Source organism: Paracoccidioides brasiliensis (assembly GCF_000150735.1).
Source record: "Paracoccidioides brasiliensis Pb18 unplaced genomic scaffold supercont2.13, whole genome shotgun sequence".
Lineage (NCBI taxonomy): Eukaryota > Fungi > Ascomycota > Eurotiomycetes > Onygenales > Ajellomycetaceae > Paracoccidioides > Paracoccidioides brasiliensis.
Window position 1 is genome coordinate 605,423 of NW_011371370.1, and position 22,833 is coordinate 628,255.

At 49.0% G+C, this 22,833-nt stretch overlaps 13 protein-coding genes across 13 annotated transcripts; 5 read left to right on the forward strand and 8 right to left on the reverse strand.

The window, feature by feature from the left end:
• Nucleotides 1-319: 319 nt before the first annotated feature.
• PADG_08009 (uncharacterized protein) lies at nt 320-1,855 on the reverse strand (the record flags this gene model as incomplete). Its single annotated transcript, XM_010765064.1, has 1 exon — nt 320-1,855. The coding sequence occupies one exon, from the start codon at nt 1,853-1,855 to the stop codon at nt 320-322; it is 1,536 nt and encodes a 511-aa protein (XP_010763366.1).
• A 980-nt stretch (nt 1,856-2,835) lies between these two features.
• PADG_12397 (uncharacterized protein) lies at nt 2,836-3,234 on the reverse strand (the record flags this gene model as incomplete). The annotated part of the gene is made up of 1 exon (XM_010765112.1): nt 2,836-3,234. The coding sequence occupies one exon, from the start codon at nt 3,232-3,234 to the stop codon at nt 2,836-2,838; it is 399 nt and encodes a 132-aa protein (XP_010763414.1).
• Nucleotides 3,235-3,791: 557 nt separating this feature from the next.
• PADG_12398 (uncharacterized protein) lies at nt 3,792-4,143 on the reverse strand (the record flags this gene model as incomplete). Its single annotated transcript, XM_010765113.1, has 2 exons — nt 3,792-3,925; nt 3,984-4,143. The coding sequence occupies 2 exons, from the start codon at nt 4,141-4,143 to the stop codon at nt 3,792-3,794; spliced, it is 294 nt and encodes a 97-aa protein (XP_010763415.1).
• Nucleotides 4,144-4,509: 366 nt separating this feature from the next.
• On the forward strand, nt 4,510-5,761 carry PADG_08010 (uncharacterized protein; the record flags this gene model as incomplete). The annotated part of the gene is made up of 4 exons (XM_010765065.1): nt 4,510-4,544; nt 4,630-4,801; nt 4,873-5,022; nt 5,087-5,761. The coding sequence occupies 4 exons, from the start codon at nt 4,510-4,512 to the stop codon at nt 5,759-5,761; spliced, it is 1,032 nt and encodes a 343-aa protein (XP_010763367.1).
• A 333-nt stretch (nt 5,762-6,094) lies between these two features.
• On the reverse strand, nt 6,095-6,542 carry PADG_08011 (uncharacterized protein; the record flags this gene model as incomplete). Its single annotated transcript, XM_010764974.1, has 3 exons — nt 6,095-6,233; nt 6,319-6,356; nt 6,483-6,542. 3 exons carry the CDS (start codon nt 6,540-6,542, stop codon nt 6,095-6,097), a joined length of 237 nt encoding a protein of 78 aa, XP_010763276.1.
• Nucleotides 6,543-7,488: 946 nt separating this feature from the next.
• Nucleotides 7,489-7,886, forward strand: PADG_12399 (uncharacterized protein; the record flags this gene model as incomplete). Its single annotated transcript, XM_010765114.1, has 2 exons — nt 7,489-7,571; nt 7,721-7,886. The coding sequence occupies 2 exons, from the start codon at nt 7,489-7,491 to the stop codon at nt 7,884-7,886; spliced, it is 249 nt and encodes an 82-aa protein (XP_010763416.1).
• A 185-nt stretch (nt 7,887-8,071) lies between these two features.
• Nucleotides 8,072-9,799, forward strand: PADG_12400 (uncharacterized protein; the record flags this gene model as incomplete). The annotated part of the gene is made up of 5 exons (XM_010765115.1): nt 8,072-8,216; nt 8,561-8,848; nt 9,107-9,211; nt 9,319-9,562; nt 9,709-9,799. 5 exons carry the CDS (start codon nt 8,072-8,074, stop codon nt 9,797-9,799), a joined length of 873 nt encoding a protein of 290 aa, XP_010763417.1.
• Nucleotides 9,800-9,964: 165 nt separating this feature from the next.
• PADG_08012 (uncharacterized protein) lies at nt 9,965-10,828 on the reverse strand (the record flags this gene model as incomplete). Its single annotated transcript, XM_010764975.1, has 1 exon — nt 9,965-10,828. The coding sequence occupies one exon, from the start codon at nt 10,826-10,828 to the stop codon at nt 9,965-9,967; it is 864 nt and encodes a 287-aa protein (XP_010763277.1).
• A 1,040-nt stretch (nt 10,829-11,868) lies between these two features.
• On the reverse strand, nt 11,869-12,879 carry PADG_08013 (succinate dehydrogenase [ubiquinone] iron-sulfur subunit, mitochondrial; the record flags this gene model as incomplete). Its single annotated transcript, XM_010764976.1, has 3 exons — nt 11,869-12,192; nt 12,258-12,409; nt 12,504-12,879. The coding sequence occupies 3 exons, from the start codon at nt 12,877-12,879 to the stop codon at nt 11,869-11,871; spliced, it is 852 nt and encodes a 283-aa protein (XP_010763278.1).
• A 1,163-nt stretch (nt 12,880-14,042) lies between these two features.
• Nucleotides 14,043-15,143, forward strand: PADG_08014 (uncharacterized protein; the record flags this gene model as incomplete). The annotated part of the gene is made up of 3 exons (XM_010765066.1): nt 14,043-14,539; nt 14,657-14,904; nt 15,010-15,143. The coding sequence occupies 3 exons, from the start codon at nt 14,043-14,045 to the stop codon at nt 15,141-15,143; spliced, it is 879 nt and encodes a 292-aa protein (XP_010763368.1).
• Nucleotides 15,144-15,579: 436 nt separating this feature from the next.
• On the reverse strand, nt 15,580-17,431 carry PADG_08015 (uncharacterized protein; the record flags this gene model as incomplete). The annotated part of the gene is made up of 3 exons (XM_010765067.1): nt 15,580-16,735; nt 16,817-17,030; nt 17,116-17,431. The coding sequence occupies 3 exons, from the start codon at nt 17,429-17,431 to the stop codon at nt 15,580-15,582; spliced, it is 1,686 nt and encodes a 561-aa protein (XP_010763369.1).
• A 1,058-nt stretch (nt 17,432-18,489) lies between these two features.
• PADG_08017 (uncharacterized protein) lies at nt 18,490-19,192 on the reverse strand (the record flags this gene model as incomplete). Its single annotated transcript, XM_010765068.1, has 2 exons — nt 18,490-19,128; nt 19,190-19,192. The coding sequence occupies 2 exons, from the start codon at nt 19,190-19,192 to the stop codon at nt 18,490-18,492; spliced, it is 642 nt and encodes a 213-aa protein (XP_010763370.1).
• Nucleotides 19,193-20,779: 1,587 nt separating this feature from the next.
• Nucleotides 20,780-22,182, forward strand: PADG_08018 (uncharacterized protein; the record flags this gene model as incomplete). Its single annotated transcript, XM_010765069.1, has 3 exons — nt 20,780-20,841; nt 20,899-22,043; nt 22,127-22,182. The coding sequence occupies 3 exons, from the start codon at nt 20,780-20,782 to the stop codon at nt 22,180-22,182; spliced, it is 1,263 nt and encodes a 420-aa protein (XP_010763371.1).
• Nucleotides 22,183-22,833: the final 651 nt, after the last annotated feature.

The following is a 22,833-nucleotide window of genomic DNA, read 5'->3' on the forward strand; positions in this document are numbered from 1 at the left end:
CATAGTTTCGCCTCTCACCCCATCTTGGGCTGTGACATCACTCCAAGGTACACAATATCAACGTCAAGAGACGATTTTAATTCCCTAGGTGGAGAAGCCTTCCCGCAAAGCATAATTTCCAGAAATCAATTGTTTCTTGAAGAGTCCATGGAGATATCCCGGCGATACCAGATTTAATGAACCAGGGACCTGTAACTATAACTAAATACAGCCAACTCCATTTTCCGCTATTACCCGCATCTCCCCAAATAACATATGGTATAAACGGCTTTTAAAGGATTTAAGAATGCTATTGTCGTAAACACGATCGAACTACTGATCACGTTGACAGGCTGTGGATCGCAGAGGCTGAAAGGAAATGGTCAAACTCCACTGGCAGCCCAGACGAATTCGCAAAGGCAACATAGCTATCTGGGCGCATGAGATATGCACCATCTCGAGCAAAGCCTAGGTTTCCATACTCTGGCATCCAGTCGAAAACATTCAGCACAATCTCCTTTTCTTCGCACCACTCAATCATCCCGTCCTTCGGGATGCCGTAGACGTGCACCTGCCAAGCGATTGCTGACAGAGTTGCAAAGTTGTCAACGCCGTTCGCAGTCGTATAAGGAAGACGGTCGCCGCCATGCACCCAGCCAGCGACACCCCCTACCCATTCTGTTCCGCGGTAGGTGATCTGCGTTTGTGATACAATTTTGAATAAATACTTCAGAGCTCCGGGTATCCGCGGCACGATCGGGAGAATCAACGGAAGGAGGTACGTGCGGAAGAGATCCGCAAAGCGCCCCTTGGCCGTCGACATGGAAAAGCCCTGGTCGGTTCTTTTTATCAATGTGCGCGCAAACGGAATACGCTCTGCCTCATAACTGTCGAGCAGTGACTCCTCTGCCTGGCCTTTCACCACCGCTGCCAATTTCCAAGCCAGGTTGATAGCATCGCCAATTCCCGTATTCATTCCTTGCCCGCCCAACGGGCTGTGGATGTGTCCAGCATCACCGACAAGGAAAGCCCGACCAATGCGAAAGTGGTTTGCCACGCGGTGGTGCACGCGATATGTGGAGAACCAGTTCACATTTTCTACCCTGATCTTCAACGCGTCCATGGCGGCGCCAGATACATCTTCAAACGTGAGTGTTTCAGAAGGGACGTCCGGTTTGTCGTTGACGATCCCCACAACTCGCACACGCGAGGTTTCGTCGTAGGCAAATACGAGGAAGAAATCAGACGAGTGGATACTGACGTTAACCTCCCCATTGACGACGGGTCCCTTTGCTTCGATGTCCGCGACGTAGAATAGCTGCTCGTAGGTCCCGCCGGGGAAACTGATGTCAATCCCCCGACGCACTGTGGACGACGCACCATCACAGCCGACAATATAGAGTGCTTCGCAATTCTCTTCCATTTCCAGGGTGTCATTGTGACGGAGATTGTACGAGACGTAATCTCCATGGTCGGTGAAATCTACCAATTCCGTATTCCGCTCAACCGTGACACCAGCCTCTAGCAGCTTCTCCTCCAGCAACTTTTCATGCGAGTCCTGGGGGTATATGAAGACGAATGGGTGAGGAGTGACTCCTCGCCCAACATCACTAATGGGGATCCGCGCCCTGTGTTTCCCTTGCACCCAGACGTTTGCTGCTAAGGCTTTCTTGCCCCCGGCAAGCACTGCGTCCGTTAAGCCTAGTTTGTGGTATAATTCGAGCGTGCGGGGGTGCATGACGATGGCGCGTGAATTGGAGGCTTTGAATTTTCCTTTGTCAATTATCCGCAGCTCCACGTTCTGCTTTCTCAACCATGATGCCAGCACGAGACCCGAAGGCCCGCTGCCCACAATGAGCACGGGAGGGCGAGTCATTTTAATGTCGATGCCGGTAAATAGAACGGATAAAAGCGATGTCCGTCCCGGTGGTGGAGGAGATTACTTGAGGAGAACGCAGTCAAGATGTCGTGCCAGCCTTGTTTTCTTTCTTCTTCTTCTTCTTCTTCTTCTTCTTCTTCTTCGTCGTCCGGGTCTGAGCAGTTGTTGACTGGTTCCTTTATTATATATACAGCAGCTGGAGACATCCACGAGCCGAATAAACAAGCAACAAGCGACGGCCGGGGAAAGGTCAGCCCCGACATGCAGAGTCTGCCTTCCATTTCAGCCGCATGTCAACACAACTGGGATATGAGAGAGAGAGAGAAAGTGAGAGGGTGAGAGGGTGAGAGGGTGAGAGAGTGAGAGATTGAGAGAGTGGGAGAGTGAGAGAGTGGGAGAGTGGGAGGGTGAGTGAGTGGGCGAGGTGGTGTTTAGAAGAAGCGGCTGTCTATATCTATATGCAAGGTCTCACCGGATTAAGTTAGTTAGTTAGCAGTTGCTTTGACGTCCAGAGAAACATCACACTTCACATATCAGTTTGTCTCCAGTCTGCCTGCTCCGTAAATCTACGCTGCAGTTACATACGTGAAGATGAGTGGAATCAATGGGGGTATGTTCTGGAGATTGTGACTCTGCCATATATTTGAATCTTATCGCTGGTTGTCAGTTGAAGATGACTTCTTCATCTGCCGGAGTTGGCATACAGCACTTAATTTCTCTGTAGTGATTATTCCCCTTGCAGGAGTGAAATAACCCAGTTAACCACCCCAAACCTCTCAAGAAAGCACTTAATTAGTTGACCAAGTTACAGAGCAATCTTCATCCTCTCTCATGACTCCAAATCCTCGCGAACTGCTCTTGGTCTACTTGGATGAACTAGTTACTCCGTATCTCGTTTCCAACTCAAATATATGACCTCTTCTCGCCTTGACAGTGCGTGTTTTTATGTAGGTACTCGTTTGCCTTCTTGCTGCCAATCATGGCGCCCTTGGAGCTGCCAGTCTCCCGTGTGCTCCACCTGTCACTCTCTCGTCTTGCAAAATCCACAGCCTGCATATGAAGTTATTGCTGTCCCTCATTGCCTGCATATTGTTGCATCCGCCAACGAGATATGAGCTTGCACCAGGGTAGAGCAGAATCTCGAGTTCCCCCAGCTCATCCAGCCCGTATCTTATAAAGATCATGGGTTCGAACATCATCTGGTATATCGTGAAGGGGGCCATGGCTATAAAGCCCTTGCCGGCGGCGAGATGTTTGACCATCAAGGCATCGAATTCCGCCACGCGCAGGTAGAAGAATCGAATCCCTCCTCCTTTGTTAACTTGACTGGGGCTCAATTGACCTTTCTTGTAATCCAAGTAAATCCCATGGTCCATAAATGCTAACCCGAAATCCTACTTGTCCTGCTCAGTCCTCGACCTTCTGGGGGGGGGGGGGGGGACAGCTGCTCGATTTTTATTTCGGAAACGGGGTGTGCGGCTAGCGACGCCCCAGAGCACGCATAAGTTTCGCTGTACCATGATCTCACCGACGAACCCACTTCGGAAAACACTTGGTCAGGCTCTGACCTGGACTACGTGGAATGGCCCTTGAGTGATTGGAAGACGTCGATGTATGGTATTACTGTATCCACCCCCGGTTAGGCCCTTACCCGTCGCCCATTTAGTCCTTAAAATATTGCACAATGTTGTAGTATTTTAACAGCTGGATGTGTGACGCATTTTCTCATGCAACAGTCATTCCAAACTTATGATGAGCCCAAAAGCAGGTACCATTTGCCGGTAGAGCAGTGCTGAATAGTGTCTACCGCGGGGACGACTCACGACTAACTCGTGATCACTTCTTTTCATTTTTCCCAGGGGCGTTTTGGTGCGGTGGGCATTCAGTGAAATGTCCCTGACGAAGTCGCCAACCTGGTTGGTGTCAAGCTTGGCTACACTGCAATGTTCGCATAATCAGCTAGCACACCTAGCACGGGCTCTCCAGGAGGGATGCTTACTGCAAATGAATAGAGGATTTCCCCCTCCTTTCCTCTAAGTCCCCGACACTGCCCGCCCGCACCAGGGTCTAGTTAACCAGGGCCTGTATGACCATGTGATATTTTGGTATATAACCCTTGAAACACCCTCCACAATCTCCATCAGATCCACACGCTCCAAGTTCCACAGCACGGTTTCAATTGCAGTTCCTTTTGTTCTTTGGTGATTCACTTTCTTCTTCTGCCGCTGCCCTTCGCACTGTTCCTCTTGGTACGACTCATCATGGATGGCATCTGTGTCTCTCATTGCAGAAGAGTTGTCCCCGAATGGTCAGGGTATGGTGTGGAAGCACATGCGTACACATGACAGGTGTTCGATCAGTCCATGTTCCACCGGCTGCCAGTTCTATGTACTTCTCTTGAGGCCTGCGCTTTGCGGATTGCTTTCTTCCAACCAGCCTTGCCTTCATTACGGGGAAACAGGCTCACGCGGGTGACATGAACTGATCGTTCTGAGATCATACTGTCTGAACTTGATCTGGATAATTCCAGCGAAAGGACATGTGACGCTTGATAACCCGGCCCCTGACTTTTTTTTATTTATTTTATTTTATATATGCTGACTTTGATAGTGATATCTAATTGTTGAACTTGCATCGCGGTTGTTGCCATCATGTCTACTGACAGGATTACCTTTTTGACCAATTGGTAGGTTTGAAAACTAGCTATCATGCTAGCATTGAGTGGAAACCAAGCTGATGAGGGCTGTCAATTGATGATAACGCGTTAAAAGGCACGCCACTCCATACCATATTCCCCTCTACCTCGCCCACTCCAAGGGATATTTCAGGGATGAGGGTATCAAGGTTGCTCTTCTGGAGCCCAATGATCCGTCTGACGTGACAGAGATCATCGGTAGTGGCAAGGTTGACATGGGTTTCAAGGCCATGATTCACACCCTCGCTGTCAGTGTAGACTTCTTTTATTGCGGCTATACATACATGATAACACGCTTGATGCTCATAAGCTTATCTAGGCGAAAGCCCGAAACTTCCCCGTTGTTTCCGTTGGATCTCTTTTGGATGAGCCATTTACTGGGATTGTCTACTTGAAAGACAGTGGCATCACCACCGACTTTCGCACCCTGAGAGGGAAGCGGATTGGATACGTTGGCGAGTTTGGAAAGGTTTAATTATCCTGGATCTCCTCGTAAACGCCTGTTGCAGCAGTTACTTATCCGAAATTTCCAGATCCAAATAGACGAGCTCACCAAATACTACAACATGTCTGTGACCGACTATACTGCCGTCCGCTGTGGTATGAACATCACCAAGGCGATTACCAGCGGCGAGATCGACGCTGGAATCGGTCTCGAGAATGTGCAAATGGTCGAGCTGGAGGAGTGGCTTGCCGACCAGAATCGTCCTCGATCCGACGTGCAGATGCTCCGTATTGATCAGCTCGCTGAGCTCGGCTGCTGTTGCTTCTGCTCTATCCTGTACATCGGCAATGAAACATTTATCTCTCGGAACCAAGAGCAAGTCGTCAAGTTTCTCACGGCAGTTAAGAAGGCCACTAACTACGTTCTCGCGAACCCCTCGACAGCATACGAGGAGTACGTGGACTTCAAGCCGATTATGGGGACGCCTGTTAACAGGAAGATTTTCGAACGCTCCTATCCGTACTTCAGCAAGGATTTGAAGAATGTCCAGCGGGATTGGGAGAAGGTGGCCAACTACGGCAAACGCCTGGGGATTCTGGACGCAGGTTTCGAACCTAACTACACGAACCGCTTCTTGACCTGGGATCTCGAGCCGGAATCTGCCGATCCCACGGGAGACCAGTGCCGTATGGCGGACTTGCAGAGGCGAGTTGCCGCCGAGGGAGGATTCAGGAGACTGGGTGCTGCCACGGTCAGGGCTTGAACTCCATTGTTTTACCAGTGTAAGTGACATATGCCGGTAATCAGCGAGTGTAGCAGCGGCTGCACCAACACCCATTTCATAAATATGCTCTATAGTTTGCACACTGAAATACTATATGCATCGGATGGAAGGTTTATGCAAGTGGCCATGTAGCATTAAACGTAAAAAACACAGTAATATCTGGGCATGCTGTCTACAGGCGGACATATGGCCGCCATCTTCTTGAATAATTGGACTGGGTTGATACTGCTATGCTGCAACATGTTGTGGTGCAGTGGGCACAGTACATGAATGCGCTAAAACAATGTAGAAGACAAGGCATGTATTGAGAAGTTAAGCCGTTTCAATTGTGATTTGCCTTCCATCCAATGCTTCTGTAGTAGCTTTGAAGGGGGCCTCAACAACCGCTACCATGCCTTGCTCGGTCCTACTTCGCCTCCTCACACTTTCCCTGGCTTTCGCCCTGGATTTGCTGTTCATTGCATAACAAGTCAGCTTTCTATTCTGCAAGGATTTGCCATAGACAGAACAGAGTGTTGTGAGCAGTATTGGCATACCAGGCAGAATCCACTGGCGCAATTTCCCATGCTTCCATCTTTCTTGCACGGGCGTCCGTTAGGGATCTGGAAGAAAGCCAAATGCCAGAAGGTTTTATTATATCTTTTTTTATGTTCATTACCAAAGGGGTCGTCATGAAAAAAAAACCACGTCTTCATCTTACCCCTTTTTGTGCGAGAGCAACGCCGAAGATGGCAATAGTAGCGAGTAGGCTGAGCTTCATGGCTGTTCGTGGGGGATATGAATTCGAATTCGAACGGGGGATTTGGAGGCAATCGACAGAGGATTCGGAAGTCAGAGGTTGCTTTGAGGAAATTGTTTTCAATGAAGAGAGCAGGAGGGCTTTTTATCTGAGCCAGCTGTATTAAAATTGCTTTTTTTCCTTTTTCACGAATGGTTTCTGGGGCTTAGGGAACCCGCGATGAACCCATCAACCTGTAGAATCGCAGATCATTTTCGACGCCATCACGGGTTGAGGTAACCTTGGAACGGAGGACGGCCGATCATCATCAACTTTTGGTCGATAATCGGCTGGACAGTTCCCAGGTCACTGCGCTGAATGCGGGATGAGACCTCTGGCCTGACGTTTGACAGCATATTGCTGATCTAGGATAGGACGTCGCGCATCTCGACATTCTGCAGCTAACTTTGTGCCAGTCTTTGATTAACTATCTCCAGCCCCTCGCAAGGCAAACAGGAACAAAGAATTGGAATCGGTGCCGCAATTGCGAGAGCCCGTTAATGCAGGACTCCCCGGAGTAAACAGCGGTGGCGCTCCTTTACGGATTCAAAAAGCAATAACTAACTAGTTATCTCGAACACAACGCAGGATTTGAAACCTCCGGGCCCGAGTTGACGCCTCGAAGGCCCGTCGCAGGTTTTGCCCATCCCTCATTACAAGTCGCTGCCAATGCCAAACCCTGGAGGTGGTATTAACCCCGTGCTGTGCTCTGATCTTCTGTGGCGAGCAAGCCCTGTATGTAGATCGTGATATTTCACGCCTCAGTGATCGTCAGGGGGGAAATGCTGCACGGGGGTAGTTAGTTAGTTACCCCCGCGGAGGCCCAGGACAAAATTGCTACCAGCCAAATCTCGAAAGTGTCTTCATTTTAGAAAAGTCTGTGTAAATCAAGAACTGAGAGTACTCCGGTAGTTGGAGCTACATAACTATGTCTGATTCGGCGCGGTTGGATTGGCTGGTGGAATTTAAAATTATCAGACTCCTTGAAACTCAGAGCGGTGTCCTGAAGATGTATATCTCCCACATCTGCCCGGACCTGACAAGCTGATTCATTTGATATTTTCTTCCTGGTTTTCTCTTCTCTTTTCTTTCTCTTCTCTTTCTCTTCGTTTCTCCTTTCTCTTTTTCATTCTCTTTTTCATTCATCTATCAGCATACAGAATGGCCTGGTTGTTCTCCCAATTTGTTCTTGCAGTGAAGCAAAAACACAATGAGGGTTTGGAAGTGCCGCTCTCCGTTCCCACCGTTTTGACCACTGGACGGTTGCATCCCGCAGACTCAGCCAAATATTGCCCTGAATGGAGACACGGGAGACGGGGAAGCTGATAAGAGCTCATAATAATGGTCTTAACTACGTGACTGAGCCGTTTAGCGGAATTGGTGTCAGTCTTAACGCACACAACAGCAGCTGAATATCTCAAGAGCATTTTTGATGTCCCAATGCAGAGAGAGTCTGAGAATCTCAGTCTATTGAGTCCTGGGATATACTTCACGGCTGCGAGTGGCTCCCGATGGCTCAAGCTATTGAAGGGATTCTTGCCCGACCCACTGAAACCTCTGCATTTCTACTGCTCCAAAGTCAAGTTCGAGCATGTGAACATCTATCCCAAATGACGCCGCGAGCTCACACAAAGGGAACAACAATTCCTAACTCAGGTAGGCACCGTGAACGTTTGCTTGTGGCATAAAGCGTTTTTTTCTCAAGGGATCACCATCACTCCAGCAGTAGGATTTGCCTGCCAAACTTACTTCTGGGAGATTTCATGACGCCTGCCTGTAGAAAGACCCTCTGGTGATGACATGTTTGAATCCACCTGCAAAAGAAATACAGAGGAAAAATAAGACCAAGGCCTATTCGAGCCATTGCTGAATTCATCGTCGCCTCTGCTGGCGGAGCAATTGATCGACCAAATGTCGTTTCGTCGCCATTGCACACGTTACCTCAACGTCTTCGACTGATTCGTCCATGACCGGATTGTGCTGCTGGTCTTACTGACAAGCATTTTCCGAATATCAACTCCAGAAACTTGCACCTTCGTTCCTACATCTGATAAGCGCTTTCTGCTTCTCATTTCTTACCGTCGAAATGAAGACTGTATTGCCAATCTTTTCAGATCTGTACAATATGAGAAAGAGCTTACATCGGGAGGTTCTAGGCTTCTCAATTTCACATGTCGAAATCCTATCAAAATCTGCGGTCACTATCCTACTTACTACTATCGACAAAGTGATGCATACCTCCGACCAACCCCATTGCATTATCCCGGTTGACTTTCTGGGTCCAGCCGGTAGAGACAAATGGAACCTCCTATGAGTTTGTTATGACTGTGTACGGTGATTGTGTTCTATATAACTTAGCAGGATATGTTCAGCTATTGATGACCTGTCAGTAATCGACGTGGACAAATTGCAGCAGTTAAAGCACCCACGACGGGCCTTACTCTTATTCTATATCGATTTTTTGAGGGGCTCCTTATCTACAATAGCTGAACATGGGTATAGCTGCAATTGAACTTTTTCGCTCTTTCCGCTATCTCATCCCGCAGACGAGGATTTATGGATTGAACATCTTGGGCGAACAGGAGCTGTAGAAAAGTGGCTCAGAGAGGATCACAAGGGGCCAATGGCACCCTATGTTGCGGAAAAGGTGTGTATAAGCATACCTCAATGACCGATTCGTCTCCGAAATTTCGTTCTCTGTATATCTAAAAATACCCGGTCTTTCTTTGAATAGGAGAAGTCCACCAAACCATGCAAGGTCATTACCAATCTGCCTTGATGTGGTATCGCGCTCTCATCTGGAACATCAATGTCGACGAGGGGACAGTGGTCAAGCTAGATCCAATACTCAGACAGCCTCAGCCTATGCTGGTGGTTGAGCAGATGAAGTCGTTCGCGGCGAATCTTACAGTAAAGCAGGTCAATGCTGCGGGACATTGGGTGCAGTTGGAAGCGCGAGATGAGATTAATGAGGGTTTACTGGAGTTTTTCGAGAGGGTGAGGTCGATAGACTTGGTATTCCTTGTGAGAAACTGGATGGTATGAACTGGCAAGTTTCTTCTCTGGCATTTCACGAGTGTCCCTTACCTGGTCGAGGGGTGAGGATAATAAAACTTTACTTCTTCATCCTTTTATAACTGAAACGTAGGCTTGATCGTGACGGAAGTCGACAACTCAACCATATTATCCTAAGCAAACAAACCGATTGCCTCCGCAGCCATGCCATAACTACAGTATAAAGAGTAGAGTCCACACTGCCATGAAGCCCTGCCATCAACCACAGTCATGAGTTACAGACACGCCATCGAGCGGATTCAGAAATGCCATATTGGGTCATAGTAGTTATAACATAAAATAATCTCATCAACGAAAAAGAGAAAAGAAAAAAAAACCCTGAATAAAGGCTACGCTTTTCCCGTCGAACCCAGCAAATCCATAACCCGCTCCACCGCCTTCTGCATCGCCTTTGTCGCCTCCTCATGCAAGACAGTAATAGGCACCTTGCCAGCCATCTCCTCCTGCACACGCATATACTCATTGTTCATGACCTTATTGATATTCACCTTTGACACCCCACATGCAATGCACTTATCAAAAATCTCCTTCGTAAAGGGGTCTGCCCCATGCAGCACCAGCTTCACCTTATCCCCAACAGCCTCATTAATGCTCTGAAGCCTCTCGTACTCCAACAGAACCCCCCTGGGCCCATAGCAGCCATGCACATTCCCAAAAGCGGGTGCAAGCCAGTCAATCCCCGTCTTGACAAACTCCCCACTCTCCTCGGGCGTCGTTAGCATCCCTTCCAGATCCACCGTGTCAGCGACGCCATCCTCGCCGCCCTCAATGCGTCCCGGCTCCGCCTCCGTGGCGATCCCCCGCTCATTACAATAGCCCACCAGCTCGCGGGTCAGCGCCAGATTCTCTGTCTTCTCATAATGGCTCATGTCAATCATGATGCTATCAAATGTGGGCGGCGTTATATCCGCTGCCTTTTTGATTATCTCTGGCGTCTGGGCATGGTCCATGTGCACAGTGATGGGGACGGAGGCGCTGCGGGCGGCGCTGGCGGCGGCATGCACGAGGAGAGCGTCGGCGTAGTGCAGGGCCCAGGGAAAGAGGAGGATCATGGCAGGCGAGCGCTTGGCTTCTGCGGCGCCAACTGTGGCGAGGATGCCTTCAAGATTGTAGCAGCATATGCCTGGAATGGCATATTTGCCGGCCACAGCGGCCTCGAGAAGGGGGAGGGCGCGGTTGGCTTTCAGAGTCATACCTGGGGATTTCAGCTTTTGTGCTATATTCTTATTGATTTTGTCTTTTGTTTTTTTTTTGTCTAGTTTCTCAAGCGTTCAGTTGGTATTTTGCATTGCTCTGATATAATTTGCGCGAGGCCGGCTGCGAGTTGATTCTCTTTTCTGAGAAAGGGAGAGCAATGGATATAGGTTGTTTTCATAGCCAATAGAGAGAATAAATACACTCAAACCAAAAGATAGCTACATACATGAAAAAGGAAAGGCTAATGGAGGGCCCAAATTCAAATCTCGTACAAACTTCACCTGCAATTCCCACCATTTCTGTTGATGGGTGGAGGAAGAGTCGTCAAGACCTGGCCCTAAGGTTGGGGTAAAGGTCATGGTGCCTCCATGCAGCCATTACATCTCTGAAGCAAGCAGAAGCCCGCTCTCAGCTGGGAGTGAGGAACTTGGAACACAATTCAATTGAATTCAATGACCCATCTACAAGTCAATGACGCGCCTCGGGAGGATACACAGAGCAGCCCCATAAGCACCAGCAACAACACACCAAACCTCCAGATGCAAAGGCCCATTCTTTCTGATGAATGAATGAAAAATGGCATTTTATACATTATTAGCGTGGACTTCTCAATTTGTTGAAGCTTCTGTATATATGTACAGACATGAAGTGAGACAAAGGAAAGAAAACATGGAAAGGAAAAACGCACATTTCAACAGATCAAAATATACACAAGAGGAGCTAAAACCTTAACAAGAAATTTGGATACAAATAAACAGAAAGAAGCTCTGTACATTCTACCACATGCAACTCACGTGTGTGCGATGAAAGAACCCTTCGCCATGTTTTCCCGTTTGCTTTTCCTTGGAGCAGGTTCAACGATAGCACAGAACACGCTGCCAACAGCTGCAAACAATAATGAAGAAAAAAGTTAAGGCGAACAAACCAATGACGCAGCATAAAGGTGTTTGATAGCATCACCAGAGACCCGCCAACCAATGGAGCAGAGAAGGAAACACAAAATCAAAATGACCTCGCACTACAGGACAACCATCCCCTACGCAAAGGCCATCATCTTCTTGATTTCAGCAATCGCCAGGCCTGGATTCAGTCCCTTGGGGCAGGTTCTTGAGCAATTGAGGATGGTGTGGCATCTGTACACGCTCATGCTATTGTCGAGGGCCGCCTTGCGCTCTTCGGTCTTCTCGTCACGCGAATCAGCTAGCCACCGGTAAGACTGCAGCAGCAGAGCAGGGCCAAGGTATTCTTGAGAGTTCCACCAGTAGGAGGGGCAGGAGGTTGAGCAGCAGGCGCACAAGATGCATTCGTAGAGGCCGTCGAGCTTTTTGCGGTCGGCGGGTGATTGGCGGATTTCGCGACCCTGGGTTTGGTTAGCTTTTAGTCTACTTGTATGGGATGTGTTAGAGCTGGGCCATTGGCATGTACATCTGGAGATGGAGTGTCACGCTGCAGGTATGGCTTGATGGACTTGTACTGCTTGTAGAAGTAGGTCATGTCTGGGACGAGATCTTTGACCACATAAGTGTGGGGGAGGGGGTAGATTCTCGATTCTTTGGAGGTGTCGGTGGGGATGCGGCCTGCAACCGTCAGTTCAGGTTACAATTCTTATTCTTTATTCCGGCGGCGGTGAGATTGTGTGCTATTATATCAAGGGGTTAGGGCAATCCATACATAAGCAAGCCAAGGTATTGACGCCGTCGATGTTCATCGCGCAACTACCGCAGATACCCTCTCTGCAACTCCTCCGGAAGGTCAGGGTGGGATCCTGCTCATTCTTTATTCTGATCAGGGCGTCCAGCATCATGGGGCCGGTCTTATTCAGGTCGAGAGCGTAGTTTTGCATGCGCGGTTTCTCGGTTGGCTTGTCGGGGTTCCATCTGTAGATCTTGAAGGTCTTGAGTTTTGGGGTTTGCGATGTCGTGTGGATGGGCGATTCGGCCGTTTTCGAAGCGGATTCAACAGTGGCATAGGATCTGGAGGCTACAGAAGAGCGGAAAAGAGGGCGGGAGGCGGCCAGGATACGGGAAGAAGGGCGTAGGGAGGCCATGGCTGAAAACGGTTGGAGTTATCCAAGCCCACGGTGGGAGACGGATGGAGCAAGGAGGGATTTTGGGGGAGTGGAATCTGGGGCGATATTCCTGCTGCACCTTCTGTAAGGTCAACTTCGGCTGGTACCTGAGACCTAGACCAACGGCAACAGAAATGGTTGTCTTCTCCTTTTGCTATTCTCTCTCCTATCTCGCTCTCACTGTCTGCAGGGGTAATTGTCGGTCGTTGGCGACAGAAGAAGGTTTGGAAATATTTCGATGCCCTCAATGCTCTGGAAGCCTCGGAAGAACGAGTGGACAAGCCGCGGTTATGTCAGCCACCGCGGCCCAATCACAGTCCCGTGATTACCCAGACGAGAACTCCCCGGGCGTGGGGGGGCAGCGGGCCGAGTAGCGCTTTTGTGGGTATTTTTATATCGATGTGGACAGCGGAACAGTTGAATTATCGAGATATTCTCCACCTGCTGTAAGTGTATGTATGACCTTCTTACACAACCAACTACTTCTGCCTCCCCGAAACATATAGTTGCATATTTATATCCGCTGCAATGTTTGAATTGCAAGTTGATCCGTATGAGAGGGGGTTAATGTCACATGACACACTGTTTCTGCATGCCCTAATTTCCTATTCTGGCATTATTGACTTGTCAGCGAGCGATGGAACATCGCGAAACGTTGTTTGGTTATGCTGAGATTTGAGATAGATGTTTGGGCGTTTGCCTATGTGTATATCTACACCCACTCTCATTGCAGCACTCAGTGGTCGTTCTGTGACACTCACCACTCTTTTATCTTGTGAATTGATCGTTTTTCTCCATTCATCCCATTCATCCATTCATTCTTTACTCCAACTTGGCGTAGCCCCTGAGTCCCTGGCGCAACTCGGAATACCGCACCATATCCAAGAGATATAACGCTGTAATCCAATTGAAACGTGAACTGGCTATTCATGAAGACGATCCAGACAGGTCGCATTTCCATTTGACCCCCAGGCGCATGTAGCAGCACCCTTTAACGATTGACGTTAACAACCGCCCGCAGCTTGCCCGCAACCATTCTTGCGCGACGGCCATTACGAAAATACAAATCTCCTATTTAATCTCCATATAAACGCACTCATTTAGCTACTCTTGACTTGTTTGCTTATTCCAAAAGAACAGAGATGCCTCGATCAATCAGCACCGTCTCCTCCCTCACGCGCACCGTTTCCTCCACCAGCCTCAAGAGCCTGCATGAAAACCCCGTGCCAGTCGTACCCCTGCAATTCCGCCTCCCCAAACCAGAACCTGCCACTGTCAAACAGATCAAAAATGGCAAAGATACCACAGGCGGTGGCGTGCAGACCTCCATCTCTGAAATCCCAAAACGCAAACCCGTCCCCCCTCCTAAGGAAACATACCAAGATGGCCCCTCTCTGGAAAATGGCACACTCAAACCTCTTTCCACCTTTGAGCGTTTCAAGCATTCATTCATCCAATTGAGGACGGCATGGCCGCCTGCCGCTGTCATTAACAACTTGAAGATCGCAAATATCAAAGAAAATCTCCGCTTTAATGGAGATAAGAAGAAACAGCGTTTGTTCCTTGGCGGTGTCATTGGTGCTGTATTCCTCCTCATCCTCATCATCGGGCTGGCGGCGGGCCTGTCAAAACAGAATAGGTATGATTCAAGGTCTTGTTTGCTTCCCTTCCTTCCTTCTTTCTTTTTCTTTCCATTCATTCGCGTAATATCTTCCCCTGTCAATTGGTCGCCCGCACTAAGACAATCTCCCCCCAGATCCCCGTCCAACCTCCCCCTCCCCACCAACCACGGCGGTCCCTACACCGGCGACCTCACCTACTACGACCCAGGACTGGGTGCCTGTGGAATTGACAGCAAGTCCTCCGACGCCATCTGCGCCGTCTCGCACTTCCTATACGATGCTGTCAGCACGAGCTCGAATCCGAATCTAAACCCGCTGTGCGGGAAGAAGCTGCGGTTGAGGAAGGGTGTGAAGAGTGTGGATGTGACTGTTGTGGATAGATGTATGGGTTTTTGGCTTTTTGTTATTCATTTTATCTGTCGCTATTTCGTTCCCTCGTTCCCTTGTCTGTTTTTTGGTTTGCTGATTAATTTTATGTGGAATGTAGGTGTTGGATGTCAACCGACCGATATCGATGTGTCGATCAGTGTCTTTACGCAGTTGGCGCTGGAGGAGCGTGGCCGTGTAGGTGTCGAGTGGGCGTGGTTGGAGGATACGCCTCTGCGAGCTCCAACGGGGTAGAGTTTTAGCGGGTAGTGTTGGCTCGCTGGCAGAATTGAATGCCCTGTATGGGTTAGGTGGATCGTTGGGGAGCCTGGAACGATGATTTTTATATGAATGAGGTTACCCTCAGATGATAACCTTGTATTCCATTCCTTTTTCGCTCCGCTTTTGCGTTTGAGCGTTTGGTTAGGTTTTTGTGTTTGTTATTTTTTTTTTTTCCCCTGAATAAGATACCCCCCACCCCGCTTGACCCATGATTGATGGTTTAAGAATATGCTCATGCTCATGTTGGGCTTTACTCTGTATGAAACAAAAACCAAAAAAAAAAAAAAAAAAAAAAAAAAAAAAAAAATTGTCTATATCATTTCTCTACCCTCTGGACCGTAGCCCTTGCTCCAGAATTTTCACAAACCAGTCAAGATGATCGCACCGTGACGCAATTGGTGTACCTTTTTCAATAATCAGGGAAATCCGCCTCAACCTCCTCCCTCCACGCCCTCAGCCCACCCCTGATATCTCCCACCCACCTTTCCCCTCCCCTGTCAACACCCAGCTCCTTCAGCTTCCGTACGACGACCTGCGAATCATTCCCAAGTCGACACACAACATGTATCGGCTTCTTAGACGATGTATCGAGGAGTTGTGGCGGTAACCACGATGGGAGAGTTGGCTTTCCATCTATATCTAAACCATTACACGCCGTCTCACGGGGGGGGTCGACATCTGACGTGGCGCTAGGGGCCGACATGATCTGCGACATGGGTATATTGATGCTTCCCGCTATCGCACCAATGCCATACTGCACCGCCTCCCGCACATCAATCAGAATCGGACTTTCCACGTCTCCATCGCCATCTGCAGCTTCGTCACCCTCCTCTAGCCCCGCCGCTGCCTGCGCATACCGTCTCCAATACTCCGTCGCCGACAGCCGCTCCTCGTCACCCAACAACGCCAGCGAACCCGCAACACCACCGCAAAATTGGACGTAGTCCATCGACCCGCCACGCAGCGACTCGAGCGTTATCGTCCCCGTGGCGGAACATGCGGCGCAGTCCACCCGTCGCGGGCGAAGTCGTACACTCCTAAACGGTGGGTTGGAGAAGGCAGAGAAGAGATGTAATGTTGGAACGATAGGTTGATGGTGCCGGCCTGCGCTAGGACTGGCGCTGTGGTTGGGATTGTCAGTTCCGGTCGGCTGGGTGAGGACACGGATCGTCTCGAGCGCCTGTAGCACGCCCATGACACCGACGACGGGACCAAGGATGCCGCCATCCGCGCAGCTTATTACGCTCGCTGCTGGGGGTGGTTTGGGGAAGATGCAGCGGTAGCATGGCCCGCTGACGGCGCTGGTGCTGGTGCTGGTGCTGGTGCTGGTGCCGGAGGATGGGTTGGCAGGTGGGTAGTTGAGAATCATCAGCTGGCCATCTGTGCGGAGAGCGGAGGCAGATATGAGAGGCTTGCGGAGCAGGACGGCGGTGTCAGAGATTAGGTAGCGGGTGGCTGGGTTGTCCGTGCAGTCGAGGATGATGGAATAGGGGGTGAAAATTTCTGGGGCGTTCTGTGGGGTGAGGTGGGTGGGGTAGGGGATGTATTTGGGGCGTGGGTTTAGTCTGGGGGATTTTTTGTATCAGTTTTATGTCTGGAATAGGCGCATAGTCAAAAGTCATTGGGGGTAGAATAACAAGACTCACTCCTTTAAATACTCAATCGCACTGTCCACCTTGAGTTTGCCCACGTATTTCGTGCGGTGCAGCACCTGTCGATGCAGATTCGATGCCTCCACTGTATCCCCGTCGACAATCCCTAGTACCCCAACCCCAGCACCAGCTAGGTACAACGCAGCGGGACATCCCAGCCCACCCGCGCCGACGATGAGAACAGAAGATCCGCGAAGCTTCAGTTGTCCTGTAAATCAACAGAAGCATCGAATTAATATGGTCCTAGTTATGCACATTCAACTGTCGCTGTTCGCAAGCCCCGTTCCACTTACCATCCAGCCGTATCTGCTCAACGATCATCTGCCGGCCATATCGTCGATATTCATCCTGTTGCAGCGGATATCTTCGTATTCGTCCCTGGGGCAGTTCTTCCCTCTGACTCTCCTTCCCATTTTCCTGATGACTTGCTGTTTCCGCTATCTCCGTCGCAATCTGCCGCTCTGTACGTTCGAGCTCGGCTTTTAGTTGGGAGAGCTGCACTTCCGTGGTGGCAATTTGCTGCTGGAGGAATTTGCGGGATTGGAAGAGGTTTTTCATATTCAGTTGATCCCTTTCCGTAACTGCTTCTCTGCTTTTTGAGAAAGACATCTGTTCTCGGGGCTGCTTCAGGGCTCGTAGGGGGAGGCTGTGTCTTTTGTAAGGGAGGGAGGTTGGTGGGGTCGAATCTTTATATGTACATGCATTTTTTTGATGATATTTCGTGGTTAACTGAACTTAAATACTTTCTTGTGAACTGTGTCGGATCCAATCTGATGAATTAACGATAAAACCGCTTCTTCACCACGAAATAAATAGTCAAGCTTACCCTTCTGCCTATTAATGCCTAAAAACAGGTTACATTTCAAGTGCTAAGATTGCTGCAGGATTGTATGTTGTTTCTTTCTTCAGTTTATATTATCAGCTTAACAAGTGATCATACAACTGGACACAATAATGCAGAGTTTAAAAGTGAAAAAGCTGCCTTTTATAGAGAAATGCAGCAACACGAAATTCAGTGTGCATTTAGTAACAAATTGTAGTGAGATAGGTTGCGGACTCCCGATATGGCGAACACCCAGCACGAATCAATTAAAATCAACGACGAAAAGCGCATAGATTTTCTACACTGGTTTTAGCGACGCCAAATTTCGAGCCATCCAATGAATCTCCCGACCGATACTTTTTGCAGTGATCAACAGTTTCCCACTAAAGTGGCTTCTACTGTTGATATTAAAATTATTTTTACAATTTGCAATTCCCAGAAAAATGACCTCTAATATTTGTTTCAGTCCAAGCAACAACCGGATAAGACTCCTTCAGCATGGGAACTCCAGCTCGTTCTTCGACCATCTCTGCGTGTGGGTCCTGCATGTCATCTATGCCTCCATCCCGCGGAGGCCTGGGCTGACGTAAAGTCCCGCATGTCAGGTGGTCACCTCAGCTGCATAGGGGATGGTCTCAGAGCGTAATCGTAATAGGGGCCGCAGACGCGCTGGATGTTCTGATTAGTTGTAGACAGGGACAGAGGAAACCATCAAAAATTTTGCGACATGTCCAAGTCCCATAAAAAATGGCGACAGACGTTACATGGAATGAATAAAGTCCTTTTGCTCCCCCGAAAGGGATTTTTTCTCTCTCTTTTTTAGAAAAGAAACACAGACAATCTTTCATGTTGGCCTCGATCTCTGAAACTCCGGATTCTGATCGATGGTCTGAGAAATGAAGTTGCGCAAAGCAGCCCACCGATTCGACGTCGATGGCTGAGTCTCTGCTTGTGTCTGCACCTGCGTCTGCGCATCGACTGCTGTATTCGCATTTGTATTCGTACCAGAAGTTGTTGGGGGAACCGCCATCTGCGCCAAATTCCGGGCAAAGCGCTCTCTCTCCCTCCGATCCAATTTCTCCTTCCTTTTCATCGCACCAGGTTTATGCTTCAAAGTCTTCTGCCTAATAATATTCACCTGGCTGTCAAGCATTTGCCTTTTATTGTTGGCAGGGCCGTTGTTGTGGTGATGATTGTATGTGCCATTATCGTCACCATCACCAGCATCCGGGAGGGCATCAACCAGCGAATCAAGGTTGGCGATTAGTTTCTTTGAGGGCCGTCGTCGTTTCAGTGTCTTGCTGCGGGGTTTTTCGATTTTGGAGAGGAAGATGGAGTGTTTTATTTGGCGTTTATCCCTTTTGGTTGTGCGAAAGGCATCTGGGTCTGCGAAAGGACTGACATGGTTGGAGGGTGAGGAGGCAATGGGTTGTCGGGAGGAATTAGCTCGGGTAGCTGCGAGCTTTTTGGGGGCAATTGGGGCCTGTGTGGGACTTGTTAGAATCGAAAGTTGAAAGGAAGGGGGATTCGAGGGGTGGTGATACCATAGTTATGGGATCTGCTGGAGAGTAGAAGGAGGTTGTTGTCAACTATTTTGAAGAATTTAATTCATCTCGTTTAGTTCGTTAACTAGCGCGGGGTTAGGTTTGAGCTATCTCTATGATTAGGCGCGCGTCTATGCGCTTATATATACCCACTGGATGATATCCGGCAGCTTCAATGCCTAGATGCTACATGTACTCTCTAAGAGTACATTTATGGTTTTTTTAACTCATGTATTAAAACTTCAACAGAAACTTGATTTTCAAATATTGCCACGGATCGATCGTCCTTGAGCCGGTGAGTTTTTTGCCAAATCGGAGACCGGACACGTGTTACCGTTTCTACACGGATTTGACCGATTACAAGCCAAGGTTATCTATCACTCGTGGAGTCGCCGTGGGGTCTCAGCTTCATGAAGTTTGTGGTTGGTGTGTATTCCCCTAGACACGGGGAAGCTCGGGACCATAAGCATCGGTTTCGTGAGACCTTTCTGTTTTTTGATATCGGGTGTTCGAGGGGACATTTCCATAGAGTAGCTAATTAGGTATTATTTTCCTGCCTCATTCGCCACTTGAGGATTGTCTGGAGATGTCTGATGCTGGGCAATGAGCAATAGGCAGTAATTAATACAGTACCGACGCCCATGTGAGGATAACTTCATCTGGAACCCAGGTAGGCTCTGCTGCAACTGGCACACGGGGTCCTCAAGGGCTAGATTCTACCTGTGGTTCAGTTGATTCCCGTTGAAGACTTCCAGTTGAACACTTTATCCAACTTGCAACTGCTGGGAGTATATTTACCTGGAACTTTAGGCGTCCTTATAGGGACTCGGAGGCCCAAACATACCTAAAGCATTAGTTAAAGATCTCTTTTAGTAGAAACTAAAATAGCCTAACTAGAAATAGTGGGGTTAAAACCTAAGGTTTTCTTTTGTTAAAAGGGACCCCCTTCCGTGGAGACTCGGCTAGTTTATCCCCTGTGACGCCACATTTTGCCCCCCTCGCCGTCCCTCTGAGCCTGGTCTTGCCCGGAACTTTTTTTTTTTTTTTTTTTTTTTTTTTTTTTTTTTCCCAATAACTAAACTACCCACTCAACGAATGGCTTTTTAAACATCATCTTTCTTAAAAGGTTCCAAACCCCGTCTCTCTGCCCTATTATGTCCCAATCTTTTTAGACCTCATTTCGATTCCAACTCTAATCTGACTCTATCGCGGTGCATGTACCCGATTCCCCGGCTATATCACTGCCATCTGTCTCCTTTGATATCACGTAACCCAGTCCTCCTCGCCCGCCCCCAACACTTCTTTGTTCCCCTCTTCCAACCACAACGTAGCTCCTTAAATACCGCCCGCTCTGCCCACCGCCCCTCCTCCTCCTCCTCCTCCTACTCCTCCTCCTCCTCCTCCTACTCCTCCTCCTCCTCCTCCGCCTCCTCCTCCGCCTCCTCCTCCGCCTCCTCCCCCTCCTCCCTCTTCTCTTTCTCCTCCAAGCGCATCTCTATTTCCCGATATCCTCGATTTTCAAGACACCCCCGCAATCTTGCCTTGTACAATTTATTTGGCCCCAAGTATCTCACACGATCATACGCCGCCATGACTCGTCTCGCACCCTACGGCAAGAGGCACAAGGTGACCGTGATAGGCTCCGGCAACTGGTGTGTTTGCATTTTAGAGAGATGCAGTCTATGCCATAACTAACCTACTCTTTACAGGGGGTCTGTGATTTCCAAAATGGTCGCTGAAAATGTCGCCGCCAATGCAGATTCCTTTGAGCTAACCGTTGACATGTGGGTGTATGACGAGAAAGTGGAAGTGCCCCAAACCTCAAAACACTATGACCCCGCTTCCCCGCTGTGCAACGGACCGCAGAACCTCACCGAAATCATCAACAAACTCCACGAGAACGTCAAATACCTCCCCAACATCACTTTGCCGTCCAATATTCGTGCCAACCCTTCCCTGGAGGAAGCCGTCAAGGGTTCGACCATCCTGATATTCAATTTGCCCCATCAGTTTATTCATAGTATTTGCAACAGACTAAAAGGCCACATCGTGCCCTATGCCCGTGGAATCTCTTGTATCAAGGGAGTCAACGTAACTGAGGATGGCGTTAGTTTGTTCTCGGAGACCATCGGACGCACTCTGGGTATTTACTGCGGCGCACTGTCTGGAGCCAACATCGCAGGGGAAATCGCCAGGGAACTCTATTCAGAGACCACAATTGCCTACGACCCACCCCATATGGACTCCAAAGCCCCTACTCCCAAAACCATATCCCCCTCACCCTCCGTCGCCAACGTTCCTGACGTCGTCCACTTCGAGCACAGGGACTCCTCCGGTCAGTTCTCCAAAGTGAGACTCCAGGCCCTGCCATCCGAATACCCCCCAATCGACCACCGGCTGATCAAAACCCTTTTCCACCGCCCTTACTTCCACGTCCGCGTCGTAGGTGATGTCGCCGGCGTCTCCCTCGGTGGCGCGCTGAAGAACATCGTCGCGTTGGCCGCCGGATTCGTAGACGGGATGGAATGGGGCGACAACGCCAAGGCCGCCATCATGCGCGTCGGGCTTCTGGAGATGGTCAAATTTGGAACCAAGTTTTTCTCCGCCTCGGTCAACTCGCAGACCTTTACGGAGGAAAGTTGTGGCGTTGCGGATCTGATTACCAGCTGCAACGGGGGCAGGAATCATCGCTGCGCCAAGCTGAGTATCCAGCGCGGACTGAGCATAGAGGAAGTGGAGAAGCAGGAGCTTAATGGGCAGATGTTGCAGGGGACGTTGACTGCGAAGGAGGTTAATATGTTTTTGAAGAATAGAGGTTTGGAAAACGAGTTTCCGTTGTTCACGGCTGTGTATGGTGAGTGGATTTATTTATTCTCTCTTCCTTTTTTCTTCCCAGGGCTAGAATAGGAGTCGCTGACTGTCCAACTTGGTCTATAGGGATTCTTAAAGGCGAGGTCCGCGTGGAGGATCTGCCCGGCCTTATTGAGCGGTGAATGAAGAAAGATTGAGGATTCTTCGCATGATACCCACATTTTAATGCATATGATCCTCATGACCTGTGACGCGATGTGATTTCTTCTGTTCCCCCTTTTTTTTCCCCCCCTTCTTCTTCTTCCGTATAATTTGGGTGATACTCCGCTTCCCCACTTGGAGGTTTGAGTATATATATACCCACAGAAATTGATAAAGTTGTTGATATTTATATTTAACTTTGTATATTGCTCTTATGTTTTGTAAAAAAGAGGTGAAGCTCTTGATCTTTATCCACAAGGCGTTGATAATTAAATTGTAATAGGCGAGGCGGGGTATTTTCTTCAGTTCAGAGACAATAAATGGGCGACAAAATGTGACTAGAATCATCATTTTCATGAATAACTCGCTATCACCGGGATGTTTTTGCTTGAAATATTTTCAAAGAATGTCGGCGGCCAGCACCTGTTCATAGAAGATATACATCCCCTTTGGGTTTTCCATGTAGATTGTACCTGGCATAGATCAAAGTTCAAGTCTGGTTAGTTTGGTAAATAGTTAACTGACAGGCGATCGATGATGTCAGCACCCCTAACTAGTTAGTTACTTTAACTACCAACAACATCCAACTCTGGGATAGGAATACCTTGCTTGATACCTTGATTTTGTCACCG